This window comes from Mauremys reevesii, linkage group 7, assembly GCF_016161935.1.
Source record: "Mauremys reevesii isolate NIE-2019 linkage group 7, ASM1616193v1, whole genome shotgun sequence".
Lineage (NCBI taxonomy): Eukaryota > Metazoa > Chordata > Testudines > Geoemydidae > Mauremys > Mauremys reevesii.
Genome location: NC_052629.1, coordinates 124,375,517 through 124,402,646, shown reverse-complemented (window position 1 = coordinate 124,402,646; position 27,130 = coordinate 124,375,517). Strand labels below are relative to the sequence as shown.

Here is a 27,130-nt window from a genome sequence, read left to right as displayed (position 1 = left end):
GATGCCAAATTGATCACTTGTGAAGTGGCTATTTTATTAGAGGAGCCGTTTGGGCTAGGTGCAGTTTGTGTACATAGTAAGACTGTTCTTCCCCTCCAAATTTAGCATCTAAATAGAAAAGACGGGCAAACCATGAGAGGACTGGGATTATGTTTATCAGTGGGGAAATGAGGCACAGGGAGACTAAGGGACTTGCTCCAGGTCACACAGTTCGGTGGCAAAACTAGGAATTGAACCCATATCTCCTGAGTCCCCGTCTTGTGCCCTAACCACAAGCCCATCCTTCTTTAATGGAGCATTGTAAGTCTTGAAACTGAAATGTGCAAAATTGCTTGATTCTAGCAAGCTGGGCTTTTGTCTTCCTAGACTTTAGAAGGTGTTGATGTACATTGCTTTGGTCACTTACTGTATGAAATGACGTATGGGAGACCTCCAGATTCAATCCCAGTGGACGGCTTCCCTCCTGCTCCATCAGCGTCAGTTGGTCAGTATACTATTGGGGAGGTATTAGTCTCTGTTTAAAGTAACTTCAATTGTCTGCCTTTCGACTACATTAGAAACCTACTTAATATGTCTTGTGGCTTTAGAAGGAGAGTTCTGAGGCTGGATAATTTATTTACTAAATTACAATAGAAAATGTACCATACCTGTACGTTTCTGTATTGTGAGATGCCTTTTCCCTGAAAAAATATATACGGCACATAGATACTGAGTAGCTTTTTCATTCTTTCTTTATTACACCATTTCTGATCATCTGATAAAAGTAATATCTACTGCTCCTGAACTGTCTTAATTGAAAGGTTAGTTAGGGAGTGTTACACAAAAGTGCCTAATCTTTTATCCCAAAACAAGGAAAGCAATGTTAGCAAATGTGTTCCTGCAGTATAAAAATCTGCCCATTCTTTCTCTTCCTTCCTTCCTGCCTTTTTAAAGTGGCTGTTCTGGAATGCTTACTCTCCTGTGAAGCCCTAAAGAATGGTATGCCAACTGTCTCCAAGATCTTACAGATGTCGTAAGTTCTCGTTGCCTTGTTTTTTGTAGACTTTGTAGTGTTGTTGTTGTATATATTAATATGAGCAAAGCTTTCTCTGTGCTCTCATAATTCATAATAAGGGGTTTTTTTGGGGGCGAGAAATAAGCTCTCCTAAATGAGAGCATTAATGGTCTAACTTTATTTGATGTAGGTCACTTGTGAAATATGAATGATGTTCCTTAAACTATTCTGACCCTTGCTACATTGTAGCATATAATACATTCACCCACACAGGTGGTGGTTGCATTTTAATGAAGGACTTCTGATTTTTCAACTTTAATAAACATCCAGAAAACACTCCTTATTTTATTAAAAAAAAATTAGCATTTATCAAAAAAACCCACTGGAAATGGTTTCTTGTATCTAAGGGTTTGTCTATATAGAGCAGTAATGTGGAGTGCTGGGTTGAGATTTCTAAAGTGCACTAATGTGCTGCATGTTAATTGGTCCATGTAGATCCTACTTATGTACACTAAATGTTCCCTAGTGCACTTTAGCATAGTGCTGTTTAAAATGGTTCTACATTAAAGTATGCCAGGGAACATTACAAGAGATTATTCATTACCGAGTATATTCCTGTATTGAGTAAATATATAATATTACATTATATACATACTTATTATAGGGTATACAAAGAGAGCCCTGAAAAACTCTGATTTTGGACCTCTACATAAAATTCAAATTGCTAAAAATAAATCCCCAAAAAGGGAAGTAATTAACCCTGAAAAACGTAAGCCCGATTTATAGAGCATATTGCTGTGATTATTTAAATGGGCCCGCCATCAGTTATGAACACATGCAAAAGTACATGGAGGGATGATAAGAAAACATCGAAGATGCAGAAGTGATCCTTAATAGATTTGATTGGCAGTGAGCCTGCAATGTGATTAACAAAGTAGATTTTATTACTTTGTTCAATGTTTGTGCTCAAAATAGGGAGTGGGCAGAAGTGTAATATTCTGTCCTTTAGAATTGTGGCCTAGTCCCACGGTGTGTAGCTTGCCACACATTTTGGGGCATGTTGCAGAGTTCCATATTCTCTGGTGGGAAAGGGTCAGTGCAGTCTTGTCGTCTTTCTTCTTTTTTTATTTGAGGAGGAGAGGAAATAAACCGAAATCTGACAACAGGGAAATGGTATTGGTGTAAGAATTTATAAAGGTCATGAGTTAGAGAAGATAATCCATGTCCAGTCTGACCTGATATGTACATGCAGCATGATTTGGAATGTGTAGGTTCTGGGTTCATGTACATGCCAATACATTAAAAATAAACCTTTTCTCTCCTTGAATAAAATACTATTCTGTAGAAAGTCTGTTTAGTTTTGGCAAGGGCACATAATTAAAAAGCGGGGGGGGGGGGGAGGGAGAGAGAGACATCCACAAGTAGGTTTTAAAGGGACTCCGACAACTTTATCACATCTTTCTCTGAATTTTCTACCTACTATTGTTCTTGAGTGTCTGGATCTGGGATGTTGGATAAGTTCATCACTTGCGTAAACATGTGGTGATCTGCAATAATGTCAACATTCTAAACTATTGGTCATGGGGGATTTAACTCTGACATTTCACTGGACAACCTTCTACTGTGTTTTTGAAAAAGTCTGAAAATAGAAATACTATAACAACATTGCCCTCTAGTGTACTACACCTGTGCTCTGAAGAGAGGATTAATCATTTGTATTGTTGCTGCTGTCTAGTGGGATTGAATGAAATGTTTTTTCCTTGTTCAATTACTTTAACTGGAGTGTTAAAATCCAGTTAAATGTAAATGTGAAGCTTTACTCAGATGTCTTCCATGCTCTTTATTATTTTGAATAATAATATATAATGACTGTGCAAAGAGAGCTTCTCCTCAGAAAGAGGAGTGATCTTTTAGATGCAATGTACCAAAAAAAAAACCCAAAAACCCACCTGATCCCTGTAGTTGTTATGGCATTTTAAGCAAAGGGAGAGTTGATTTTGGGAGATTCTAGTCTGCCTAACTAAAATTACCTTGTTTCAGCTGCCAGTGTTTCTCTTGGTCTCCTAACGCTGTTAGCTAGTCTTGCTATGTTCCACATCAGAGGTGGCTATGTGTCAGGGAGGATTGCTGTTTGTACATTATGACCCTCTGGATGAAAAGCACCATATAAATGCCAGTGCAAAGACCTGAAGAAGAGCTCTGTGTGAGCGCGGAAGCTTGTCTGTCTCACCAGCAGAAGTTGGTCCAATCCACTTTGTCTTAGTGCAAAGAATAAGCAGCAGTGGAGGGGATGGTGGTCATACTGCAGTCTCTTCTTGATCCTATCTGTCTCTTGGAAATAACACACCAGCTTGAACTTTTCTTTCCTTTCAGATTATTCAGTGATATTCTAATAACGAATTCCGAGAAACCGCAGTTTAAGGTAAGAGTGAACGACACTGGCATATCATGAATTGCTGCTGACTGTGTAGTTATGTGGCTGGCTTTGGGCCTTGGTGCTATCCATCCAAAATGGGGGTGTGTGTGTGAATGAGATGGACACTTGGCTATGTTCAGGGCTGCCAAGGCACCAGTGCTGCTGTTTCTTTCAGCAGCACTTAGCAAGGGAGCTTGTTCGTTGGATTCCTTCATTAAAATGTCCCTGGGAGCACTTGTATTTTTTACTCATTAGATTTTCTTAAGGATGATGGCAGTTGCTGTTCCTTACTGTGAACACTGATACAAACGTAAAGCAAACTCAGGGTTTAGGGATAGTGGGGGAGGCTACTCAGCACCAAATGCTGCAGATGCTTCAAACTGTCCCTCAGAAAAGAAGTTACTTGTACATAGTGGACAAGAGAAGTAAACAGCAAGATTTTCTTTGGTGGTTCTTTGTTATAAGACGAACAAATGTGAACTTCATAAAGTTCTGTAGGAGATTCAGGACAAACAATCTCTTCAAAGCACGAGTAACCTAATATAGATCCAGCGCCATGTCTGTTTACCAACTACTTGCCATGTGCGTTCCAACAGCAGTGGTGAGAACAGACTCCTGCAGGATTGCATGGGAGAGCGATCTCCTTGCCACTGATCGGAACCTTCCCATAAGAAATCAACAGAACCACTCTAAACCATCAGTTAGTCCCCAGTCCGATCTGAAGCACCTTATATCTGAACAGCTGCTTGATGAACATTGGCTTTAACTCCTCCATCATACACCATGTTCTTTTCCTGTTGAGACTTGCAGCCAGGTTTGGAGGGAGCAGTGCTTGCAGAAATCCCATGTGGTCTAGGTGGATACAGTTATCTTCATTAAACAATCAGTGTTAGAACCTGGAGCCTTGTCATAGATCCAGAAATACCTCAGATTAAAAGTGGATGTTTGGCAGTGAAGCTGTGTTAATTCTGCTTGGCACATTCCATGCCATGATTATTTTCTTTTCTTTACCAGATTCCCACAAAGTTAAAAGAGGCATTGAAAACAGCCAAGGAATGCATAGAAAAGAGACTCACTGAAGAACAGAAACTGGTAATTTCTGCATTTCTTTATGGTTTTCCCACAGACATTCTTTTCCCCTGATCTTTTAAACCAAAGATTTTATGACAAATGGTGAAATGTTAAATTTTCATCAGTAGGTTTAATAGATCTTACTGAGGTGAAGTATGCCTGCGAGACTATTGCAGTAGATGTAAGAAACATTTTAGAACAGATTCTTTCAATTGAATTATATTTGGGTGTCTTAAAGGTATGCTGCACAATGTAAGGTAGTATTAAAATAGAAAACACAAGCTTGTTTGTTTTCTAGTTAACTTTATCATATTTAAAAACTACATGAGCTAAAATGGCCAATTGACATCATGAAGCCAAACTTCCTGGCTTCTGACACTTTTGCATGATAGACACACAAATGAGCGATTTTTGTGCACAGTATTGGCTTTTGCACGTGCAGATAAATACATGAACAAACTGGAGGACAGTTTGGAAATCTGGCCGTATATTGTTTTCTTATTGGCTTACATTTAAAAAATAAAAGTGCAATTGGTGCCCTTAATGGACTATATTATGTTGGATACTTGAATATTAATTTAGTAGTCTTCAAAGGGCTGTTGAAATTTATAGATAAGTTTGAGTCAGAAAGTCCAGATCTAAAGTTTCCTGAAGTTTGGGGTGTCTGAATCAGGGTTTTTCCTCAGTCTTTTATAGGGAAGGAAACCAGATTTAAAGCTGAGGATCAGATCCAAGCTTTCTCAAATTTTGGGAGTGTTTTTCTCTTAAGTTTTGTTACAGGCCCACCTCTAGCTGAGGAAGAGATCAGTATGAGATGTATGATCTCAGAAGGCTTTTTAGAGGAAGACTATCTGGTCTTTGGGCCCCAAACCAGTGGCAAAGATCTAAATATTTTTTTAAAAATTCAAATCCACTTGAGTATTCTCCAAGTGTTTCCCCTTCTCCGAGGTTGCCAGATAAAAGCTTTGTACATTTCATGTGGGCTGTTTTGGTGTCTCTGTCTCTCTCATATTCTAAAGATTCACCAGCATAGAAGACTGACAAGAGCTCAGTCTCACCATGGTTCTGAGGAAGAGAAAAAGAAAAGAAAAATCTTGGCACGAAAGGTAAATGGGATTGTTTAACATGAGTTTCTGGCATGCAGAGAAGTATGTACATTCCAAGTGTGGTATGTGCTGAAGAAATGAGAGAATAGTGTGGATATGCTCCCACCCCCAAGACCTATAGGAACTCTTCAGAGAGAGAAAGAACATCTGTTCTGATTGTTTTCACATATGCGACCAGGTAATGCGCTGTGCAGCAATGTTTAAATGCTGACAGCAGTTGATTTGCAGTAACTTTTAAATGAGCTAAAAAAGAAAAACGGAGTGGCTATATGAATATGTGAGGAGTGGCTATATGAATGCCTAAAGTACTTAGAACAGCCTGTCCCTTAGCTTCCCACCCCCACCCCCCCTCCCCGGCAGAATGTGCAGTCTCCTGCATCTGCAGCACATTTCCTGCATCTCTGGTCCTCTTTTGAGGACCAGTTCCTGGCTCTCGTTGTGGTTGGCAGTAGGGCCATATCGCTGCCCAAAGTGGGCAGCTGGGGATATTCCCCAGCAATGGGCGATTCCCTAGCGGGTGCAGAGTTGGCCCATAGGGCTGTGACACCAGGAATATGCTCAAGGGAAGAGTGTGGTCAGAGCACTGGTGATCCCCGCATGCTGTAATGACCCCTTGGGGGCTGATGTAAATCCTCATGTGTCAAAGGCATCTTGGTAAGGGCCCGCAGTGAAATAATGGGAAATGCTGTTTATTCCTGTGTCTCTCTTTTTTTTTTTCTCCTCTCTCTCTCTCTCTCTCTCTCTCTCTCCTTAATTCTTAAAGAAGTCAAAGCTCACTGCCTTTGAAAGTGGGGAAGAACACTTGGCAAAATACAGCAACTCAAACAATTCAGGTAACTAGCAGAGCCATTTCAACAGGTTTACAGCTCTGTCTCTTTTGGATTTAAAAAAAAAATCAAATTACATGCTAGTTAGAAAACCTAAAATCACGTTGAGTTTTCTATTGTATACTAACAGACTATTAGAAGCTGATCCTAGTATTGGTTATTTCATCATGGTCAAATTGTGGGTTTAAAAACATTGTCACTGGTAGTTATAGTTTTATTAATAGGTGAAAACCTCTTAACTTAGTGCTCTGAGTGTTGGACGGAAGGTGTGGTGTTACTTACAATAGCATTGGTCAGTCCGTCCATTGAATACTTCATCCTTCACGTGGAAACACTGTTGCAATTTGTATTTCTTGATAAGAAGTTATTAAAATGAATCAGTGAGCTATGAGGGGTTACTGCATCTGTGTCCAGTCCTGAAGATGGCTCTGTGTGGTAAGCCATCACCTTGCTCCGTTGTCTAGTAGTGCAGCCAGTTTCTGTTAACTCAAATGACTTGCAAGGGGAAGAAGTGCCCATCTTAAAGGGTGTAACTATTCAGAAAGAAATTCATTGTGAAATACAGTCTATCGAAGTAACTGGTGAAGCTATAGCAACTGGCTAGAAAATTCTCTCCTAGAAAGAGAGATGGGGTCAGTCTGCAGGTAGTGGGTGGCATGCACCTAAAGGAGGGCAAAATTTAGTCTCAGACTAAATGCTGTTGGATTTCAAAGCAGCCTGCCTGCTATTGAAAAGAAACGTTCCCCGTTGGAGAATTCTGAGTGAGATGTTTGTCAAGCCTAATCTGTTCACCCACACTGTGCAGCTCAGACCAGTTCTGATTCTGTACCCGTTCCAGTCCGTGGAAATTTATGCCATTGACTTCAGTGGAAGCAGTCAGTAAAATCAGACTGTTTTTCCGAAGGCCCATGTTACTGTGTTGAATCCTGAAATTACAACTGTAGTTACTGTGTCTTTTTTATTTTGTTTAGCAGGCTCTGGGGCGAGTTCCCCTATGACCTCTCCATCGTCCCCCACTCCACCCTCTACAGCAGGTAAGTGAAAGAGACACTGCAATGTTGGTCTGTCTTCCATTGAGTTTTTCTAGGGCGGGAGATGATCTATCATATCCTTAAGGGTGACAGAGTTTTAGGGGACAAGGACTGGCCATAAAAATATACAGATGACATTTATTTACCTTCTAGTGACAAAAGTTCAGACAGTTGCATTCTTCTGAGCATCCTAGATAGCTTGTAACATACAAAGCCTTCTTGTTTAACAAATTTCCATGTACTACTCCTGTAGATAATCTGTCCACACAATACAAATGCTTGTCTAAATCTGCACTACCCTAATCCTACCGTCGTTGGTACTTTCCAGACATCCTCTGGACCTTGCATTATTTCGCAAACATGCTTTGCTTTTTGGTGATCCAGACTGCTGGCTCCAGAATGCTGTTTTGTGATTTAGCAATTTTGTATCATCTTTGTACCTCCTGAGTGTTGCAGATCCGAGTATTAACCCACAATACATCATTGACATTTGAAATGTAAGTGTAAGGATCGCTGAGGAGCAGCATTATTAGAGGGTGCTAATACTATCCGTTATCAGAAAGAAACATTGATACCAACTACCTATGCAGTAGTGACTAGCTCACTGGATTTCTGGTCCAAGGAACCTGCTGCACTGAACGGCGTCAGCTCCTCCATCTAGGTTACATTAGTTGGTTAGGGAAATGTCAGTGTGTTGGGGTGGTTGGTTGTTCTAATTGACCTTCTAAAAGACACCATAGTCCACAGATTTCAGCAAAGAGTTTTTTCTGTGTTGAGTTCAGAATATGTTGAGAATTATGAACTTCTTAGTGAGGACATAGGATTCAGTTTTCCAGTTCCATTGGATTTAGGATACTAGGATGCCACTATATGCCCTGTATTCAAGTGTTATCCTCCAGGTGTGCCAACTTTTATTTTACATTTTGTTCGGGGGGTTCTCCCCCCCCCCCCAAGATTTGAATGTGTTTTTTAAAAAGAGGAATTAGATGGAAATGCAAGAAACAGTTCTACCTTTCCCAAACGGATAGATGCTTAGAAAATAGTTCTTTATTTTGTGAAATGAAGTTAGGGTTTTTTTTTTACTTAGATTCATGTCTTGACATTGATGTGGATTTAAACTGAAATGTGCTCTGTCAGTTTCAGCATGTGTTAGGCCTCTGTGTCATCTCCATTATGAACACCCTATCATATGTCACTCGTCCTTCTGACATTGTGCTCTTGGCTGCTTGATCTAGTCCATAACACATTTGATTCTATGCAAATTGTCCCTGCATGTGTGCTAATCAAAAAGTGCTGTGGCATGCAAATTGTGATGATGCTTCTGATTTGTTTCAGGCATTCTTAGTACTGCCACCATTTAAGAATGTGTATTCAGTTTATAAAAAATATACAGGATGGTATAAAAAGACGATCTTGTTTTGCATTAATTGGAGTGGTTAAAGATAATTTTAGCACTTCAAATATTAGCTATAAAATAGAGTTAGGGGGATTGGGTCTCTGATTTTCTACAGGAATATTCCTTTTCCACTTCTGTGTGCAATCAAACCATTAAATGACCTGGGGGGGAGGGGGAACCTGACACAACTGAAGAACATTGTTTAGAAAGAAGATACAGGCTACCAAAGCAGCATTCTGTATTCCCCATTCCATGATTTTGACTAAGGACAAAAGTTTCTTGGGGGCACTAATTGGTGAGGTGACTGGCAGAGGTGTCAAGCTTTTCTCCTCTAGATTTCTGGTCTGGATCCTGTTCGTGTCAGTGCAGTTGTGTGATAACGTGGCATGTTGTGATGATGGCATATCCCATCAGGAAGTGAATGGGAATGAGAGGGGAAATGTGTTGAACATGAACTCCTATCCCCAACAGGCCCCTTGCCCGCCAAACAAAAGTACTGTATGTGGAGCTGGGAAGGGAGAGCAGAGGGAGATGGATCCCTAGGTGTATGACCTGGGTGAGGGCCTGATCCAAAGCCCGTTGAAATCAGTGGGAGTCTTTCTGCTGACTTCAGTGCGTTTTGGATCAGGCCTTGAGAAGGAATGAGAGGAGGAGTACAGGAAACCAACACTCCCCAGAACCTTTCAGAATACTGCCCTTCTTTCAAAGCTTTCCTGAGACTCCAGCAGTTCTTTAAGGCATCCTTAAGTCAGGCATTTATTAGACCACTTCTTGTTATGCAAGTTCTAGTGAATTAAGAGCTGTACTATGTGCGCAATTTATTTATTTTTAGCATCTATTTTTTATATTTTGTATAACAAATGTACAATTCCACACATGGAGGATACAATTCATTTATTGTAAATAAGGAGTGTTCTCTTGCACATCTTTGCAAAAGCTGCATAAAATGTTACAAGAACAAACCCACGCTGCAGCTGCTGGTCCCATCACCTGCCGTGGAGTTGGACTTGGACTCCCTCATGGGCAAAATACAGAGATCAGTCCTTGAGCGTATTTTCAGCAGATTAAACTGCTCATTTAGAGAGCTTACTGGTGAATGAGAGTTGTATAATGGTGCCGGTCTTAGTTGCTTTCAACTTGGGTTGCTCAGTACATAATTTAGATTTGTACCATTTAATATTGTTGCCTTCAAGAGCTGTGAGACCTTCAGCACCTTTGAAATGCCACGAAGCCCAATTTCTTTGCCACTTCATTGATTAACTTTGGGGGGGGGGAAATGATCTGGTTGAGCACTAGGATTAAGAGTCTAAATAGCAAACTGTATGTAGACATCTTCATATATTGTAGCTGGAGTGCTGTACTGAACCCTCGGGGGGTAGAAGTTGGTAAGTGACATTCAGCGCTGTGCTTGGGGAATTAGCCACCTCACAGCTCTAAATTAAAGGAAGTAAGGGTAGATTGCCTTCTGTGGTACCTTCCATTAGCAATTGGAACATGTAGCACTTAGCAGCTAGTGGAATGGAAACCTAATGGCCTAATCTAAGCGGAGTGAAGGCCCTTACAGTGGTGCCTAATGTGCAGCCTCTCAACTAGCAGGATTTGAATAACTTTTAATGTATTGCTTACTGAGGGGCCTGATCCTGCAAAAAGCCACGTGCCTTCATCTCCCTTCTCTTCATTCAGGGTTAAGGCAAATCCGTCCTCAAATATGGAAGGTCAGGCTGGGCTCTGTTTCCTAGTTTTAATATTGCCACTCCTAGCAAACAATAATGAGCAATGCAAACAAATATCCATGAATATTCTTCTGAAATTCTCAGTGATTTCACTTTGGCTACGTTCATGACCCTTTTGTGTTTGCTTTCCAACGCTTTTAGTGCAGAAAGTGAATTTCAAAGACTCATACGTGAGTATTCACAGAGAAATTTGGACCCATAAATGTGTTTTGGTAATGCTTGTGTGCATATCCACTCACGGAGCAGAAACAATACTATGTGACTTTAATGAATTACAACGAAGCAACATAACTCAAATGTCTGTTCATAGAGCAAAAAGTTCCAAAAGATTAATCAATTAAATCTGAATAATGTGTACAGAAAACATGGCTGGCTAACAGACATGCTGCTAAGAGGAGGAGGCTAAACTTCTTGTAAATTATTCTCTCAGCTTTACTACTAAACCTTTTTGAGATACCTTATTTAGGTGGTGGCAAATGCTGATTCTAATACAGGTTCCTATGGCTCTGAGCTTTTGGATAGAGTGATTGTCACCTCCTCTTGCATGTTCATTTTTTTTCCCCGACTGCATTAATTCTGCTCTCACTTAAAAATCCATTCATTTTTTGTGATTGGGAGTTGTACGTAAAGTCGATGGGATGGAGGACGCTATAAAAGGGGAAGTATAACTCGCTCTTCATTGCATGGCTCCTGAGAAGGCTCAGAGAAGAGCGATGAGAATGATTTAAAAGATTAGAAAACCTACCTTATAGTGATAGATTGGGCTCCTTGAGTCTATTTAGTTTAACAATGAGAAGGTTAAGGGGTGACTTGATCAGTCTATATACCTACATGGGGAGCAAATATTTAATAATGGGCTTTTCAGTCTAGCGGAGAAAGTTCTAACAATCCAATGGCTGGAAGTTGAGGATAAGACAAATTCAGACTGGAAGTTGGGCATAAACTTTAGACAGTTGGAGTAATTAGCCATTAGAACAATTTCCCAAGGGTCCTGGTGGATTCTCCGTCACTGACCATTTTAAAATCAGGATTGGATGTTTTGCCAAAAGCTCTGCTGTAGGGATTGTTTTGGGGAAGTTCTCTGGCCTGTGTTATGCAGGATGTCAGAGTTGATCATAATGTTCCCTTTTGGCCTTAATCTTGTAACTGGAGTTGACCCCAGGAGCAGGATTTGGACTTGATTATGGGTGTTTTTTTCTTTTAGCTTTAAATCCTTCAAGGAGAAAGATGTCCTGCTGACGGTCATAGTGTGCTGGTGATCTGCCTTTTACATCACTATGAGCCAACTTAATTGCATTAATTGTTCTTCCTTTTTTGAGTGTGCAGATCAGATACACAATCTAAATGTTTCAGGGTAAAAATAAATGATTGGAATGTTTCATACAAAATGAATGGATTTAATTTCCTATGGCTGCTTCTCATACAGTTTTTTATTATTGAATCATTCTAAGATGTACCTTAGTGTAACTAAAAGTGCTTTCAAGACCCCGCCCCAGAGCTTGACATTTGGCATTTTTAGATGGATGGATGTGTGTCTGTGAAATTACAAACATCATGTTTCACTAGTCGATATTACGTTCACAATTATTTGGCTGATTTTTATATAATGGGCGTTTTAAAACAGTTCAAAACCAATACATTCTAATTCATAGAAAAATGTATGAGTATAACCATTGAGTAACCTAATTAACTGTACAGCTAACAGTATGACTGACACTAGAACCAGAATAATGACTTGTCCTCTCTCTCTCTCTCTCTCTGCTGTCTTCAATAGAGCTTACATCATTTTGAACATGAATTTATCGGTAACGTAAGCTAATGCTGATTTCTCTCTTTAAAGATGTTCTGTTTCTGTATGGGAAAGCTGAACACAGACCTTGAGCTTCTCATGGTATTAAAAAAGGAACAAAGAAGTAGTAGATCATAAGCTACTTCACTAATTATTGTAATTAAATATAGCACCTTTAAAAACTATTACTAAAATAATTTTGTTTGCATCCCATTCTCTTACCAACCTTTTAAACACGTAATTTTCACAATTGCTGTCGCTTTAAATCCATTATTGAGTTTTGTTTCAAGTCAGGCTTCAGCTTGACAGTATCTGATAAACTTTCAGTTCCTTGTAACAAACTCTTAACCAAAATGGCACTCTAAAAACCCTTCATAGGTGTTCATTCATGAAGTCCTAGGGATAAACAAATGATTCATTGGCCCTGAGCAGCCTCCTCCAACATATCTGTAGGGAAGGCCTCCTGCTAACCAAGCTCTTGCATCAAGTCACTTTCTCCCTGTAAATATTGTAAAGTATTTTCCTGCTGGACAGTAGCTGCATCTGCACCAAAGTATATTTAGGTGAGTGAGGGTCTGTCTACGCTGCAGTTAGACTCCGATGGCTGGCCCATGTCAGCTGACTCTCACTTGTGGGGCTGTAAAATTTGCCATGTAGATGTTTGGGCTTGGGCTGGAGCCCAGGCTCTGGGACGGCTCTTGGCATTTTGCCGCCCCAAGCATGGCAGGCAGGCTGCCCTCGGCGGCTTGCCTGCGGAGGGTCCGCTGGGTCCCACGGCTTTGGCGGACCTGCCTGCCGCCCTCGCAGCGCCGGCAGAGCGCCCCCCCGCGGCTTGCCGCCCCAAGCACACGCTTGGCGTGCTGGGGCCTGGAGCCATCCCTGCCTGCAATGCAGAGAGGGTCCCATCTGCACAGCAATTTTACAGCCCTGCAAGCCTGTGTGACCAACACAGGTGTTTTAATTGCGGTGGAGACCTACTCTAAGGGTAAGTTTTCCACTGCAGTGTAAGCCTAGCATTAGTAGAACTTGAGTTAGCAGCCCCGGGTTTGTTAACCTAGGGTTTGAGTCTCTACCCTCAATTATAACCGCAGGTTAGGGATCGTTGAACCTTGGGTCCCAACCTGGGGCTCCAGCGTCTACGCTGCGTTACGTGGACCCAAGTCCAACCAGAATTCTTGGCATCCTCCCCAAAATGTGGCCACTCCTGCCCTTGTTTGTGGTGCAGTGAGGGGAAAACTGACTGTTCATCAAACTTGACTGTGCAGAGGACAAAGAAAGTTGGCAAAGTGATTGTGGACTCCCAGAGCACTAGTCCAGTGGGGCTGCATCTGCACTGCAAAGCAATAGAGCTGAGACCCTCCACCCCCAGGGGACAGTGGGACCAAAGTTCAGTGCAATTTGTATATCGATGGAAGGGGGTTAGGCCTGAGCCAGAGTTCAAACCCTGGACTTACACTGCAGTGTAGACATAACCATAGGGTCTCCCTTCTCAGAATGACTCAAGTTGCAGGGAGGAAGGACAGACAGATGACTTGTTGCCTGACACTTTTTATAAGATGTGCTGATTGAAATAAAATAACTGTTACATTTTATAAACTAGAGTCCAGGTCCTGGAAACCCGTAGACACCTGTCAGTAAAGACACTCATGTAAGTGTATGACGGAATGGGTCCCAATAGAACAAATGTGATGTTTGTAGGTAGGTCTCCCGCCTGACTTAAACACAGTTTCAATAGCTGCAGCTGTGTTACGGCTAAATTCAGATTTAAATTGTCAGGTCAACCAAAGTGCCTCTGCAATAGAGGAAAGCTGTTTTCCCCTTACTGCACATTGGTGCTGGCAGTTCTGTTTCCAGCTCAGTCGTTACATAGTATGTAGCTCTAAACGCTTTCTCAAAAAGCACAAAAAGTAAACTGATCTCCTCCCTCCAAAACAGTAACCAGTCTAGAAACTAGATAACATAGTGCCCTGGACTGACTAATAAACAGTGATCCATCATTAGATGTATGACGACTTTTTTCCACCGTTCTCATCAAGTTTACACCTTTTTTCCTTCTGTGTTACTATTATCCCCTTACAGAAGTCCTGCCTTTTTTGTTCATAATCATTCATATTTGGTATTGGACAACTCATCCTTTTAGCCTCTTTAGTCTATCTTCTCTGTTCGTTGTCTATTTCGTTCTGATTCTTTGTCCTATCCTATCAGTTTTTCTGCTTTGTCTCTCTCATGCAATCTTGTTCCTTACTCAGATGCTCTTGACTCTTTTGTGGCATGGCATATATTAATGGCCAATTCATTTGATCACAAGTTAAACAATAAGGATTTGGGATGACTTCACCTACCCTGTTGTTCTACTCTGACCACTTCAACCTTAATGCTTACCATCCTGCCTCAGCCGTTGCTGTGGATCACCATTTGTTCTTCCTTCTGCCCTGAATTTCAAGTATCACTCTTCATAGTATCAGGGGGTAGCTATGTTGTTAGTCTGGATCTCGTCATAGTATTTTCCCACACTGTGCTGATCATAAGTGAGCACATTAGTTAGTGAGGCTCTAATGCTGGGGATAACTTTCCAATACATATATTAATGAACTTAGTTTCAGGTCCAGTTATCTGTGCTGGCATAAGGACAAATCAGGTAGGTCAGTGAATTACACAGTGATGAATTTGGGTCATCTCTACTTTTGAAATGTGTATTAACTTTGCTTCCAGCTCAGTTACCAAAAAGGGATGGATTTTAAAAAATCTCTGCAACAGAAATGGTCCGACTTTGCCCGGTGTAGGAGTCCTCCTTTGAACACTGACGTTTCTACCGAAGAGTAGAGTAAAACAAAGACTTGAAACAGCCACATTCCCATGGGAACAGGCTGTTTTCCCATCAGAGGATTCTCTCTCCCATCCCCCCATTGCAGGAGGTGCTGGTTTGCGAGGAACGGAAACTCTCTTGTCCATGTGCAAGTGGCTGAAGTACAGTAACCATAGGAATGCAGTTAATCACTGGCCAAATAAAATGGTTTTTGTAGAAACATTCTCCTTTTTCGATGTAGATTTTTCCACATAGGAACAATCTTTAAAACTGACACAAATTGAAAATGTTTCAAACTAAGGTTCTTCCCTTCTAGAACTCAGCTTGTTTTATTACAGCACTTTTTTTTCACCACCACTTCCTACTCTGAGACTCGGCAGCAGCAAGGAAGAATGGAACAAGCTGAGAAAGAAGCGATCGCTTGACTTGCTTTCTGTTTGTGGCTGAGCATTGAATAACTTTTGAATGTCATTCTGTGTGACTTAACTTCTTACATATTCATTGGGAGTGTTGTTAATGGAAGTATGGCAGCATGTGGTTCTGCTTTGGTAACTATTGCTTCCCTTAGCCTCTTGTCAGATAATGGCAGTTTTCACCTCTGTTCTCCACATACACGAAACCTGGCATGACTAAGTGCAATGCTGTATCTTTCACATTCCCCTCTTTCCAGTTTGTCTATTGAGTAGCTCATATAACCAAAAAAGTACCTGGGTGATGGATGTAATCATACCTCCTCCACCCCTTGCAGCATATGCGATGTGTGTATTGGAAATAATCATCCTATTACCTGACAGAATAGGGGACTCTATAAATAGGCTTGGCAGAATTCAATCTATATCTATATAATATTTTTTTTTAATTTCAACTGATATCAATGTTAATTTTTAAGCATTTTTTAAATTCTTAGTTAATTTTGCACAACTGAATTTATGGTTTTTAATTTTATTTTTGATTTAAATTTTCAGTGGCAGGAAAATATGGGGGTGGCAGACAGTGGTGGAGGTCAGACAGTAATTATTTAAGTAGATGTTCACATTCAAAAAGTTAAAGCTTTAAACCGTTAAAATGCAAATTGTCAACATCACGTGTCAAAATATAAATACCTTAAGCCAAATGCTTTAAGTTCTCAAGCAGCTTTTTTTGGCCTATCTGCAAATGTTGATTATCCATAGAAATATTTGTTCATCTGTTTGAACAGTGAAACTGATGTTCAGCAAATCTTGGTTATTTAAAAAATCAGATCCTTCCAGGCTTAACTAAATTCCCCAGATCTGACTCTGTATGGCCATGTGATGTGGAGTTGCAAAGGAGCATGTGTCCGTGTATTTTTGATGTAAGAGTGTAAAGTTGACACACCGAGTTACAGAAAGTGAAGCATATGTGTGATCTAGACCAACGGTTCTCAACCATAGGTCTGGGGCCCCCTGGGGGGCCACGAGCCACTTTCAGAGGGGCGGCCAAGCATGGCAGCATTAGACTTGCTAGGGCCCAGGGCAGAAAGCTGAAGCCCCGCCACGTGGGACTGCAGCCTGCGGCCCCGAGCCCCCCCACCCAGGGCTAAAGTCAAAGTCTGAGCAACTTAGCTTTGTGGTGCCCCCTGTGGTGTGGGCCCCAGGTAACAGCCCTGCTTGCTACCCCCTAAAACCAGCCCTGGCTTTTATATGCAAAAAAACCTCCGTTGTTGTGGCACAGCTGGGCTGGGGAGTTTTTATAGCATGTTGGGGGGGTTCAGAAAGAAAAAGGTTGAGAATTGATCTAGAACACAGAATGTATCAAAACAAGATTTTTCAGTGCTAAAGGTGCTGCTGGCCAGCACCGTGGTCTTTGAGATTTATGCTCACGGCCCTGGTAAGAATTTGTGATGCAGTGTAATCTATAAAAGGATATCACCGCTCAATAATTAATTTTACTAGGAACTTGCCTTCTTCTATTTCTTAGAAAATGGGTCTATTTATAACACTTATCAATACTTTCCTGTATAGCTAACAACCTAAAAACAGAACTCCTGGAATAGAAAATAATCTGACTAGAGGGGGGGAAAAAAAAACCCACTTCTGTGTAGCTACACCTGGGAAACAGTAAGACTTACTGCCACAGTCCAACTACTTTATTTATTGGGTCTGGCTTTGTGAGATTGGGGGGAGGGGGCAGAGTGCTTCACTTGGTGTTAGTACTAAGAAACAAACCATAGGAATCAGATGAGGGAAAAGTCCTGGAAATCCCTTATTTCATCCCTCTCAGCCAATGTAAGATTCTTATAGTTTGCAGTTGTATTGCCCCTTGATTCTCCAAGTACTGGGGCATCCAGGGCTTCCCGTCAAAGGTGCCTTGGATGCTCTTATCAGGGGACTGTCTAATCTGCACTTACAGGTGGACGGATGTGATCTCCTAGGTCTTTCTCACATCTAATTTCTTATGTCGTCCTTCTCCACAATCTGGTACCTATTTGCAATACTCAAGAAGTTGCACACTTACTTGGGTAAATGACTTCTCCAGTTGATTTATTACTATTCTAATAATTGCAGCTGCCTTGCTTGGTCAGCTAATCTTGTGGTGGTGTGTTCTTGTGTAATTGTTGTCTCATCTTAACAGGAGTGTCAACTATACCCCCACCACCTCCACCACCAGCAGCTCCTCCACTTCCTCCTCAAATGGATGGGGCAGTGTATCCTAACCCTTCGCCTGCTGACAGTGCCAGCCGAGAAGCCTTACTTAGCTCCATTCAAAACTTTCAGAAAGGAGCTTTGAAGAAAGCAGACACATGTGACTACAGTGTTCCCAGGATCAGCTGAAGTTAACTCTTCACAGCAGGATCGGATATTTTTCCCATGAACTGTCCTCAGTTGAGGCATGATCAGCCACTTCATGTTGGTCTATTATTTTGCAGCTGTTTGTTCTGAACCATTTCAGCTTTTTTCTGGAGAAATTATTTCTCCTTGTCGTTGAGTAGCAGCACTACATCGTTTGACCTACATTGCCATATTGTGGTGATAACTATTGACTTCAGTTATTCCAGTTAAAATGAACAACTTTTAGTTAAGTGATTTTTGGGGAGGGAGGTAGGTAAAGCAATATTTCTACGATCTGAAAATAACACGCATGAGGATACTGACTCCATACATCTGATTCCACCCTACCCCTTGTTTCAAACACACTTGAAAATCTAATGTTAGTCAGCCCTATTTTCCTATAATTCCTTGTAGTTGGCACATTACATTTTTGCTCCATGAAAAATCAGCCATTTGCTTTAGATAATCATTTTTTTTTAAAAGCACTTAATCCAAAAGTGTACTACACTGGTGAGGGAACTGTAGATTTTTAACTTTGTCTCTATGGCTTATTTGCCATTGGAGGGTACTCCAGAATTCAGCAATGTAGCATGAATGCTGCTCATGCTTGTATGTAATGCACTGTTGGAATGAGCCCCTAAACATGTAGCTGTTTCCAGTTACATGTGCAGGGGAAACAAACAACCTGTTTGTTCAGGCAATAAAATGGGAGTTAATTTGGCACGGATTATTCAACACAAGTTCTGATTGGGGAGTTTTCAACACAGGCAAATTTTGCATCCATATGAAATTAATCTTGTTCTTGGGGAAGTTGCAGAACACATTTTGTTTTAAAATGCTGACTGCTTGAAAATATTCTTTTTATTCTATGATTTGCTTAAAACCTTAAACAAATTGCACTTTAAAGGATTATAGATAATCCATTTTAAATTCAAGTACACATCAGTGTTTACTATGCAGAGAATGTTGTGTATAAAGTTTCCTGTAACCTGTGATATATTCAGTCATATTTTTATTAAAATAAATGTCATTGGAATTCCTCCAATCAGAGAATGAGGGTCCCTGCTTTAAAATAAGATAGTGGGGCTGTAAAATAGAAAATCTAACACAGCAGAAGCTTCTACACCCTGCACTGAAGTGATAGACGGCCATTTTGCTATGGTCAGAAGTACTGACATAATCAGCTAGTGCTGCATCAGCTTCCTGACTGTCCACACAAAGGGAAGGAATTCAGCTCCTTGGGTATGTGAGTGAGGCTTACTCAGTTCCCTCCATGAAGAGATTTTGGTGCTGCATCTAACAGTGACTGATACATGGCAACAACTGTGACAGGCTGTGGTAACTAATCACTAGCTGCTCCTGAAACCATTGTTCAGTTTTACTTACTGTTCTAGAGGGAAGCACTTTTAAAGTAAAATACCAGCACTTGTCTAGTTTCTCTAGAATGACTTCACTGTGGCCTTTTTTAAACACAGCACCTTCACTATCTACTATTTCCTTATTTGGGTTAGTATTGGTCTTAAACCTATACTTAAAACATCCACAGGAGAGTTCCATTCTTTCTAAAGTTAAGACTACTGAATCAAGCTGTAACTTCAGTAGTGGCTTTTTTTTTTTTAAAGCGGTGAAATATTTTCAAATGATCCTTTATTTTACCAGGACTTGATCATAGATTACCCTTGTGGTGAAACTGAGGAATACTGAGTTTTTTGGACAGGTGCTCCTGTTGATCACATGGTCAAAGTATTTAAACATTTAAATTCTTAACTCTTTTTAGCAGATCTTCCTCTAAGTTTAGACCTAGCAGCCTACTTAAGATTGAACAAAACTAGTCCAGACTGACTTATTTTTTATCTGACAAAGGGGAAGCTATAGTACTGGACACTATGAATAGCACAAGTATTTTCTTGAGACTGATTTTGCACCCAAAGAGTTGGCAGCCCCACATTCATGTTAGCATTTTAAAAGAAATTGCACCTTGAGTCAAGTAGCTGTATCTAATGAGCTGCAGATGAGCACGGTTTTTTTAAAAAACAAAACAAAACAGTGCAGGCTGGGCTGAAATGCTAAACACTTTCCTCCACCACTGTACTGCAGCCAGCATCTCTCATTGCCCCCTGCAATTTACCTCTCTTATCCCTGAGTTGCACAGAAACAACTTGTTATAGCAGGGGTCCCCCGAACCTCTGGTCCGCGGCCTCTTAGAAACTGGGCCGTGAACTGACCCCGTGGAGCTTCTGCAGGCATGCCTGCAGGAGGTCCACTGCTCCCAGGGCTCAGCTGGAGCTTCCGCAGGCACACCTGCGGAAGCTCCACTGGAGCCGGTGGACCTCCCGCAGGCGTGCCTGCGGAAGCTCCAGCTGAGCCCCAGGAGCAGCGGACCTCCCGCAGGCACGACTGCGGAGGGTCCGGCAAACGAAACCGGTCCCTAGACCTAAAAAGGTTGGGGACCCCTGTGTTATAGCATAGGTGACCCTTTGCTAGCATGGACCTCTTTGACTTTGTAAATACAGGCCCAACCTCCTCTCCTCCTGGGAAGGGAAGAACATCCCAGTGGCAGCCACCTCCCTTCCCCCACTGAACTTGTGAGTTTTCCAGCAGTAATTATTACAGCCACACTGTAAAGATGAGCTGCCAGCTCTGTAGAATTCCATCACTACCAGTTATATCTAGGTAAACACAGTTGGTTAAAACCTTTAACATTCACTTATTCAGCAAATGCTCTCCTCAAGCATGCTATGATGCTGCATTCCAGTCCTAGACACCACCACTTAAGTGCTTAGTGCTGTTTTCAGGTGCAGTTGGGTCAAGGGTTATTTCTTTTACCATTTGTAAATGGCATAGAGGGAGGTTTTAGCTCCCTTAATACAGTAATGTTTTCTTCTCACCTTCTATAATACCTAATGCTCTTAATACAGAGTCACACTTTTTACAAAATGAGTCTGGCACCCACAAATGTAAGTGTGCTTTACTGCTTAGCTAGGTAGAAGAAAGCAGCTGAGAGGATAACCTACTAAACACAGATTAAATACATTTAAAAGGTCACCTAAACCTTTCCCTCAGTACAAGAGGTCAATAGAGCTATATAACATTGTTATGAATACAAGTTTGTAGTCCATTCCATTAATTCTCCTCTTAAGACACACTTTGGAAGAGCACCCTGTACATACACAACCTAGATATTTAATATTTTCTTCACTGCAAATATGATATCTTTCACTTGAGGTAAGCAGTTCTCTTCCAAAATCTTTGCATAAGGCATAGGAACATCTGCACCTGTGAGACGCACAGCTGGAGCATCCAAATAGTTAAAGGCAGGTCCTGGAATAGAATAAAAAGGTCTTAGGAAAGGCTCATGCAGATTTAGCTACAACTTTTTTCAAAGGAATTAGGGTCTCAGTGATCCAGGGGCCAATCCCTTTATTCCTGCATCTGTCCTTTGACATATTAACCCTAAACCTGTAGACATTCTTGCTTAATTCTCACTATCATCACACATTCAATTAAAGTTTACAAGAGGCAGGGAGATGTGTCCCATGCTCTTCTGAGGCCCATTCCCAGGTTGCCTAACTCCCTGCCACCTACACAGCCCCTGCAAGTGCTGCCACTCTGGCTCTACAGGGACTGGCCACAGTAGAATAAAGGGGCAAAGGTTTTCCACTACCATGTTAAGTTAAATGGTTAAAGTTTAGTCAAATCAAGTTTCAGGTTTTGATTAAAACCTGTTAAAAATCTCCTTCTCTTCCCCCCCCCCCCCTCAAAAAAAAGTTGTCTTGACAGCTACTGTACCATGGAAGCCCTATGTTTAAAGTTAGTGAGCTAACTTTGGAAACAGACAGTTAAATAAGCTACAGAAGCTATTCTGACATACCTTCCATGATCCTAGCACAAATTTCAGCTCCTACTCCAAATTGGGGCCAGCCTCCTTCCACTGTTATAAGATGGTTTGTCTTCACAACACTGGCTTCTATACTTTCCACATCCATTGGTCTAATGGTACGGAGGTTTATCACCTTAGAGAGAGTATTAAGTGTTTTGTTTTTGCAAGAGGTCCTTTAAGCCTATCTATAATTGCATAAGTGGTTAACTTCACCTTAGTACTTTTCTTGGTTTAGTCCTTGAGAGGATAAGTGACTAAAGAAAATCAACACTTCAAGAGATCTAGAGCATCTCCTCCAACTGGGTGTATTCTGCATCTGTTATTTTAGCCATCTTTCCTCTGCAGAGGTACCTAAATTCTGTATTTCAGCTGTAGTCACACCCCCAGTCCAAAGAGAAACTACTCACTTTGTCCTGGGACAGGATGCTTCTACCTGCATGTAGATGACTAATTTTAGCCATATCATGCTACAGACTCCCATCTCACCCTCCAGCATGGCAGAAGTCTGACTTTCTAGTCACCCCTCCCTCAATATATAGGTGTATGCAATTAGCATTGCACACACATTCACTTGTTTTTCTGCATTAAGCCTCCTTGGATCAAGGCAAACACTAGACCTTTCACTGCCTCTACGTAGTTTAAAATGTGAAGGCCTGAGTCAGGCCTTGTCAACATACAAAGAGCACATCAGTTTACCTTAACTAATTGATTTTAAAACCAAATTTAAATGAGTGAAAAGGCTGGACATTAGACTCAATATAGACTTGACCCATATCACTTATGACTTATAGCCTGTTCCTGACAAGCTAGGTCAATATAAGCCAGGCTTATACTGATTTGAGTGTCTACACAGCCTTTAATTTAACTGAATCAATTAAAAATAAACCCCACACAAATCCCTGGTCACCCCTTAGGAATCCCACTAAACATCATCCTGCCTAGCTGCAGCACTGCTATGCGTAAACGTCTCTCTCACACACAAGCTTCCCTTGTGCTTGTGGTTTTGACTTGCATCCATGGCATTAAATTTTGCCCAGCTCTATGATGGGAAGCCAGGGGATGGCAGATACATGAAAGGAACATTTGTCTCCATTGTTGTTTAAATCAGCGATGAGAGAGGACTTTAAAGTGCAAACAGTTTACTGGGCTTAGTTTTGCAGGGCCTTAATTTGCTTTTAAAGAGCAAGGAATTTCTTCACCAGGGACTAGAATCCTCCCATAACACACCTCGCACTCCACACCTTCTTTGACAAGTACAGCAGCTGCTTCCAGACAGTGTCCAACAGATCTGGAGTGTGACACTAAAGTAACATGGGTTCCTGAAACACAGAAGCTGGTGATGGATCAAGTTACATAAGAGTTAACTACAGAAGTCAGATCTTCCTCCCACACCCTCAGTAGCTACAAGTAGCCTTAAAGAGAGCTCGAGAGAACATAGTCCAGCTTTGAAATAGTAAGTACATAAAGGACTGAACATTGATTTAACTGGACTTTTTTAGTCTATTCAAAAGTAACAGATTTATACATTAGGAATAGCCTGAAATTCAACAACTGAACTCATCCTGAGTTTGCGTATTTGAGGTGTCCGACACTTGTACCCTACAAGCAGAATGAGTAGCATTAACTTGCCAAGATATGGCTATGAAGTTTTCATTGCCAACAAATTTATGTATAATAAGAAATTTGAACCACTGCAGGTTTGTTCAGCACATCAAAGATCACTAAGAATCTAAACAAGAGCAGTCGTCTGAATACAAGGAAGGAAGTGAAATGTGACAGATTTCACTCAGCACATAGGCCTATTACCTGGCTCATTCCAGTCTTGATCCAGAAATGCACCTTGTTTCTAATGACCGAGATACTTTGTGGCCAAAAGGATGGAATCAAGTGATGTTTTGTTTACAGAAGGTTAGTATAGTATGTTAAAGTCCAAACAAACTCAACTTCCAGAGTTCTGTCCCTTCAAATATTTTCCTATTCCACAAGAAGGGAGTGTTTTGTATATGAAATACATTATTCAATTCAAGTGACCTAAGAGAGGAGGAGAATTTGAGGAGCAGATTATGTGAAGTGTTAAGAGTATTCCAAACTTACCTTGCCTTTCTATTTTGGCTTTTCCAATAGGAACAAGAAAGTCCTTTGACTGAGCTTCTTCTGACATTTCAAAGGGGACTCCGTATATCAACTCATTTTCCAGCATCACAACTGAAAACACATCAAGTGCTTACTTTGGTTAGTCTGATGCACTTCTCCAGATGAAAGTATTATCCGGTATCCTCCTGCATCTCCTCCCTACTCTACCCTTCCCCCAGATTCCAAACGTGTTAGGGGGCTCCATTATGCTTAACTCTTCGTTACAAGAGGGCAAACAAATGCAATAAAACCATAGTTTAGGTAGCACGTTTGTATCAGTATGAACAATTACTCAGTTAACTTGAGCAGCTAGTAAGTTTGACTAAATGATCCTGTTTGTTAACATGGTAAAAAAAATTAACCATGAGCATTTAAGTTTGGTGATTTGAGATATTCAGTGGTAGGCAGAAGCCTTAAGACCTGATCCAACCACCTTTCCCATGAGCAGTCCCATTATCCATGTGGGGAAGGATGCACGAGGCCGGTTCCTTAATAGGGCAATACTGTATCAATTCTCCTTTTCCTACTTGGTCACTACAGAAATTAAACATCTGGATCTCCCTATTCTCACTCTAAACTGAATTCAAACAAGAGGAACGAGGGCCAGGAGTTTAAGATTTCTCCCTTTAAGTTCCTGGAAGTCTGCAAAAAAGAGTCACATCATGCTTTAGGAAGATTTTAAAAAGAGAACTTTGGCATAATGGAACTCTCAACAATAGTAGTTAATAAGCACATTGGTATAGGAGACTGACCTCCTGAGAAAGTTCTGTTCAACACTGTGGAATGAACTCCCCCAGGAACTAAAATCTATCACAAGCCTTACCACTTTCTGCTTCAAGTGCCAGGCACATTTCTTTGACTTTGCTTTTTCTAATCTAAAACACATAGTAATAGGTATTTATATATTAAAGACTTGGTACCAAAACAAGACACTCCACTGCACATGCTTCTCCCTCTGGGAAGAGGAGGAGAATCACCACCAAGTGACAGGTGCATAGTCATGTGTGCCTGCTAGCATTAAAGACACTGTATGGAGCAGCATGCCCCCTTAAAATTCCCAAGTTCATTGTTATGGTGTCAGTCTTTAAAAAAAATAAAAATAATCAATGCATCAAAGGTGCCCAATACTACAGTGATTTGTGTGGGATGGTTAACGGATAGAGTAACTTTGACTTTTCTACTCTATAAATGTAGACTCAACAAGACAGCACTACTGAGTTAATAACTAATCATTTATAACTAGACGAGTTAGAAACCTGTGTATGAAGTTTGTTTTTCTGGGACAGGTCAACTTCAGTACGTGGTTAAGAACTTCACCAAAAAAAAAAAAAAAAAAAAAACCAGACTATTGAAGCTGAGCTGGGAAAGGCACAAACTGATCATATAACTTGCCATGAAGTCAGCTGCAGATACCACACTAGGAAAAGTGTGCAGAAAGACCCTAATTGCTCTTATAAGGGCATGGAGAATCTTTGCAATAAAGCTGATTTTGAACAGCCTAGGCGTTAATGTAATAGTTAAATTTGCTTTTAAAAAACATTTCAGAGACTAATTGGAGAGTAAGTTAAGCATCTGGCACTTAATCATTAGACCATGGTATTTATAAAAAGTTAGTCACCTGGATTGTCATCCCGAACTGATGCTTTAAGCAGACCTTTAGCATCCTCTGAACTCCAAGGGCTGACTACTTTCAGTCCAGGACAATGCCCATACCAAGCAGCAAAGCACTGTGAATGTTGTGCTCCTACTCCAGCTGAGGCACCATTGGGACCTCTGAAGACAACTGGGACAGGCATCATGCCTGCAGACATGTAAAGTGTCTTGCTAGCAGAATTTATAACTTGATCAATTGCTTGCATGGAGAAGTTGAAGGTCATGAATTCACAAATGGGCCTCAGTCCAGCCTTTTAAATTAAGATGGTTAAACTAGTGTTAACTACTAATATAGCTATCATAATAGCAAGATATTTTGCATTTAACATTTTTCTGTTAAATTAAACAAACCAAGCGAAAGCTGATCAGACTTCAAAAAGTCAGAAGTTACTTACCATAGCAGCACCTACAGCGATTCCTGTAAAGCCCATCTTAAAAAGAAAAAGAAACTAAGGATGAGCATGACTTCCAAAAGATGGGGGTGGGTGGGTGGGTGGGGAGAGATTAAAAAAATTCTAATTTATTCATACCTCTGATATAGGAGTATCTATTATTCTCTTGTCTCCATATTTCTTCCAGAGACCTCTGCTAATCTGCAATTAGCAAAGAAAAACTGGGTTGCTAAAACTGTATTTCCAAATGTTAGTTACGTTTATTAACTTAAGGGAGTCTACTCACCTTGTATGCACCATCATACTGGGCAACTTCCTCTCCCAGCAAAAACACTCGCTCATCCCTCTCCAGCTCCTCGTCTAATGCCTGGTTCAATGCGTCACGGACGGTCACCTGAGGAAGGCAGAGTCACTGTTCAGGGCAAGTATTTTACAGCCTAAGAAATAAGTCTCCGGGGAGAAGCTCCGGCCGCAGTCCCGGCTAGGGCGGCTGGCAGCCGTTACAGCAAAGCCGCCACCGGGGAGAACATGGAAACGGACGGTGCCACCTGGCCACGGGATGCAGGATTCAGCCGGTGTCACAGCGCCTCAGCCAAGCGCCCGCCCTGTCCTGACCTCAGGGGACGCGGGGCGGGCAGCACCCAGAGCACACGGGGCGGGGGGGATGGGCGGCGCCCCCCGGCCCCCAGGCTCTGTCCTCCCGCCCGCGCGGGAGGGGGGGTATGTTGGGGGGGGGGCTGGGCTGCCCCCCCCCGGCGCGCGCCGTGACCCCGGTACCTGGACGGCGGCCGGCGCGGAGCCGTGAATCCCGCGGCGCAGCTGCAGCAGCAGCCGCCCCAGGCCCTGCGGAGAGACGGGGACAGGCGTTAACGCGGAGCCGGCGGAGAGCGGGGCGGGCGGGGGCAGCCGGCCCGGCCCTACCTGCTGGGGCCCGCATCGCACCAGCCTCCTCAGAGCCCCTACGGCAGCCGCCATCTCGCCCCTGCCCTCGGCCGGTCGCCCGCGACGTCACTGCGTGCCACCTTGTCTGTCCAATCAAAGCTGGGACCGCCCCCTCACGGCCGGGCGCAGGGGGCGGAGCTACCCACTGTTATCGCGAGAAGAGACTGAAGCG

The 27,130-nt window shown here is 41.8% G+C and overlaps 2 protein-coding genes across 5 annotated transcripts in view; one reads left to right on the top strand and one right to left on the bottom strand.

The window, feature by feature from the left end:
• Positions 1–19,003, top strand: part of PXK (PX domain containing serine/threonine kinase like) — a 51,672-nt gene extending 32,669 nt beyond the window's left edge. For 2 of the 3 annotated variants that reach the window (XM_039483059.1, XM_039483057.1), the window contains exons 11-18: positions 367–484; positions 934–1,012; positions 3,368–3,416; positions 4,425–4,502; positions 5,501–5,587; positions 6,351–6,420; positions 7,389–7,448; positions 17,762–19,003. In XM_039483059.1, coding sequence (XP_039338993.1) covers positions 367–484; positions 934–1,012; positions 3,368–3,416; positions 4,425–4,502; positions 5,501–5,587; positions 6,351–6,420; positions 7,389–7,448; positions 17,762–17,961 — 741 coding nt within the window. In that variant the 3' untranslated portion in view covers positions 17,962–19,003. Of the gene's footprint in view, positions 1–366; positions 485–933; positions 1,013–3,367; positions 3,417–4,424; positions 4,503–5,500; positions 5,588–6,350; positions 6,421–7,385; positions 7,449–17,761 lie in introns of all 3 variants that reach the window. The other variant, XM_039483058.1, reaches the window with a different exon arrangement.
• Positions 19,004–20,899: 1,896 nt separating this feature from the next.
• On the bottom strand, positions 20,900–27,094 carry PDHB (pyruvate dehydrogenase E1 subunit beta). Of its 2 annotated transcripts, XM_039483061.1 has the most exons (10): positions 26,938–27,094; positions 26,794–26,859; positions 26,303–26,410; positions 26,155–26,217; positions 26,020–26,055; positions 25,590–25,875; positions 23,933–24,043; positions 23,066–23,157; positions 21,830–21,971; positions 20,900–21,279 (listed from the first exon to the last, which is right to left on the bottom strand). In XM_039483061.1, exons 1-10 carry the CDS (start codon positions 26,989–26,991, stop codon positions 21,134–21,136), a joined length of 1,104 nt encoding a protein of 367 aa, XP_039338995.1. In that variant the 5' UTR covers positions 26,992–27,094; the 3' UTR covers positions 20,900–21,133. The 2 variants fall into 2 exon arrangements, with proteins under 2 accessions (XP_039338995.1, XP_039338994.1); XM_039483060.1 differs by having other exon boundaries at positions 26,794–27,006.
• Between the last annotated feature and the right edge of the window lie 36 nt (positions 27,095–27,130).

Excerpts from the sequence above, each read along its gene's own strand:
- PDHB (XM_039483060.1), bottom strand. The coding sequence starts at position 26,991 with ATGGCGGCTGCCGTAGGGGCTCTGAGGAGGCTGGTGCGATGCGGGCCC. Across the intron at positions 25,876-26,019 it reads TCGCTGTAGGTGCTGCTATG|GCTGGACTGAGGCCCATTTG; the intron begins GTAAGTAACTTC and ends TTAATTTAAAAG. Across the intron at positions 24,044-25,589 it reads AGTTCGGGATGACAATCCAG|TTGTGATGCTGGAAAATGAG; the intron begins GTGACTAACTTT and ends ATGTGTTTTCAG.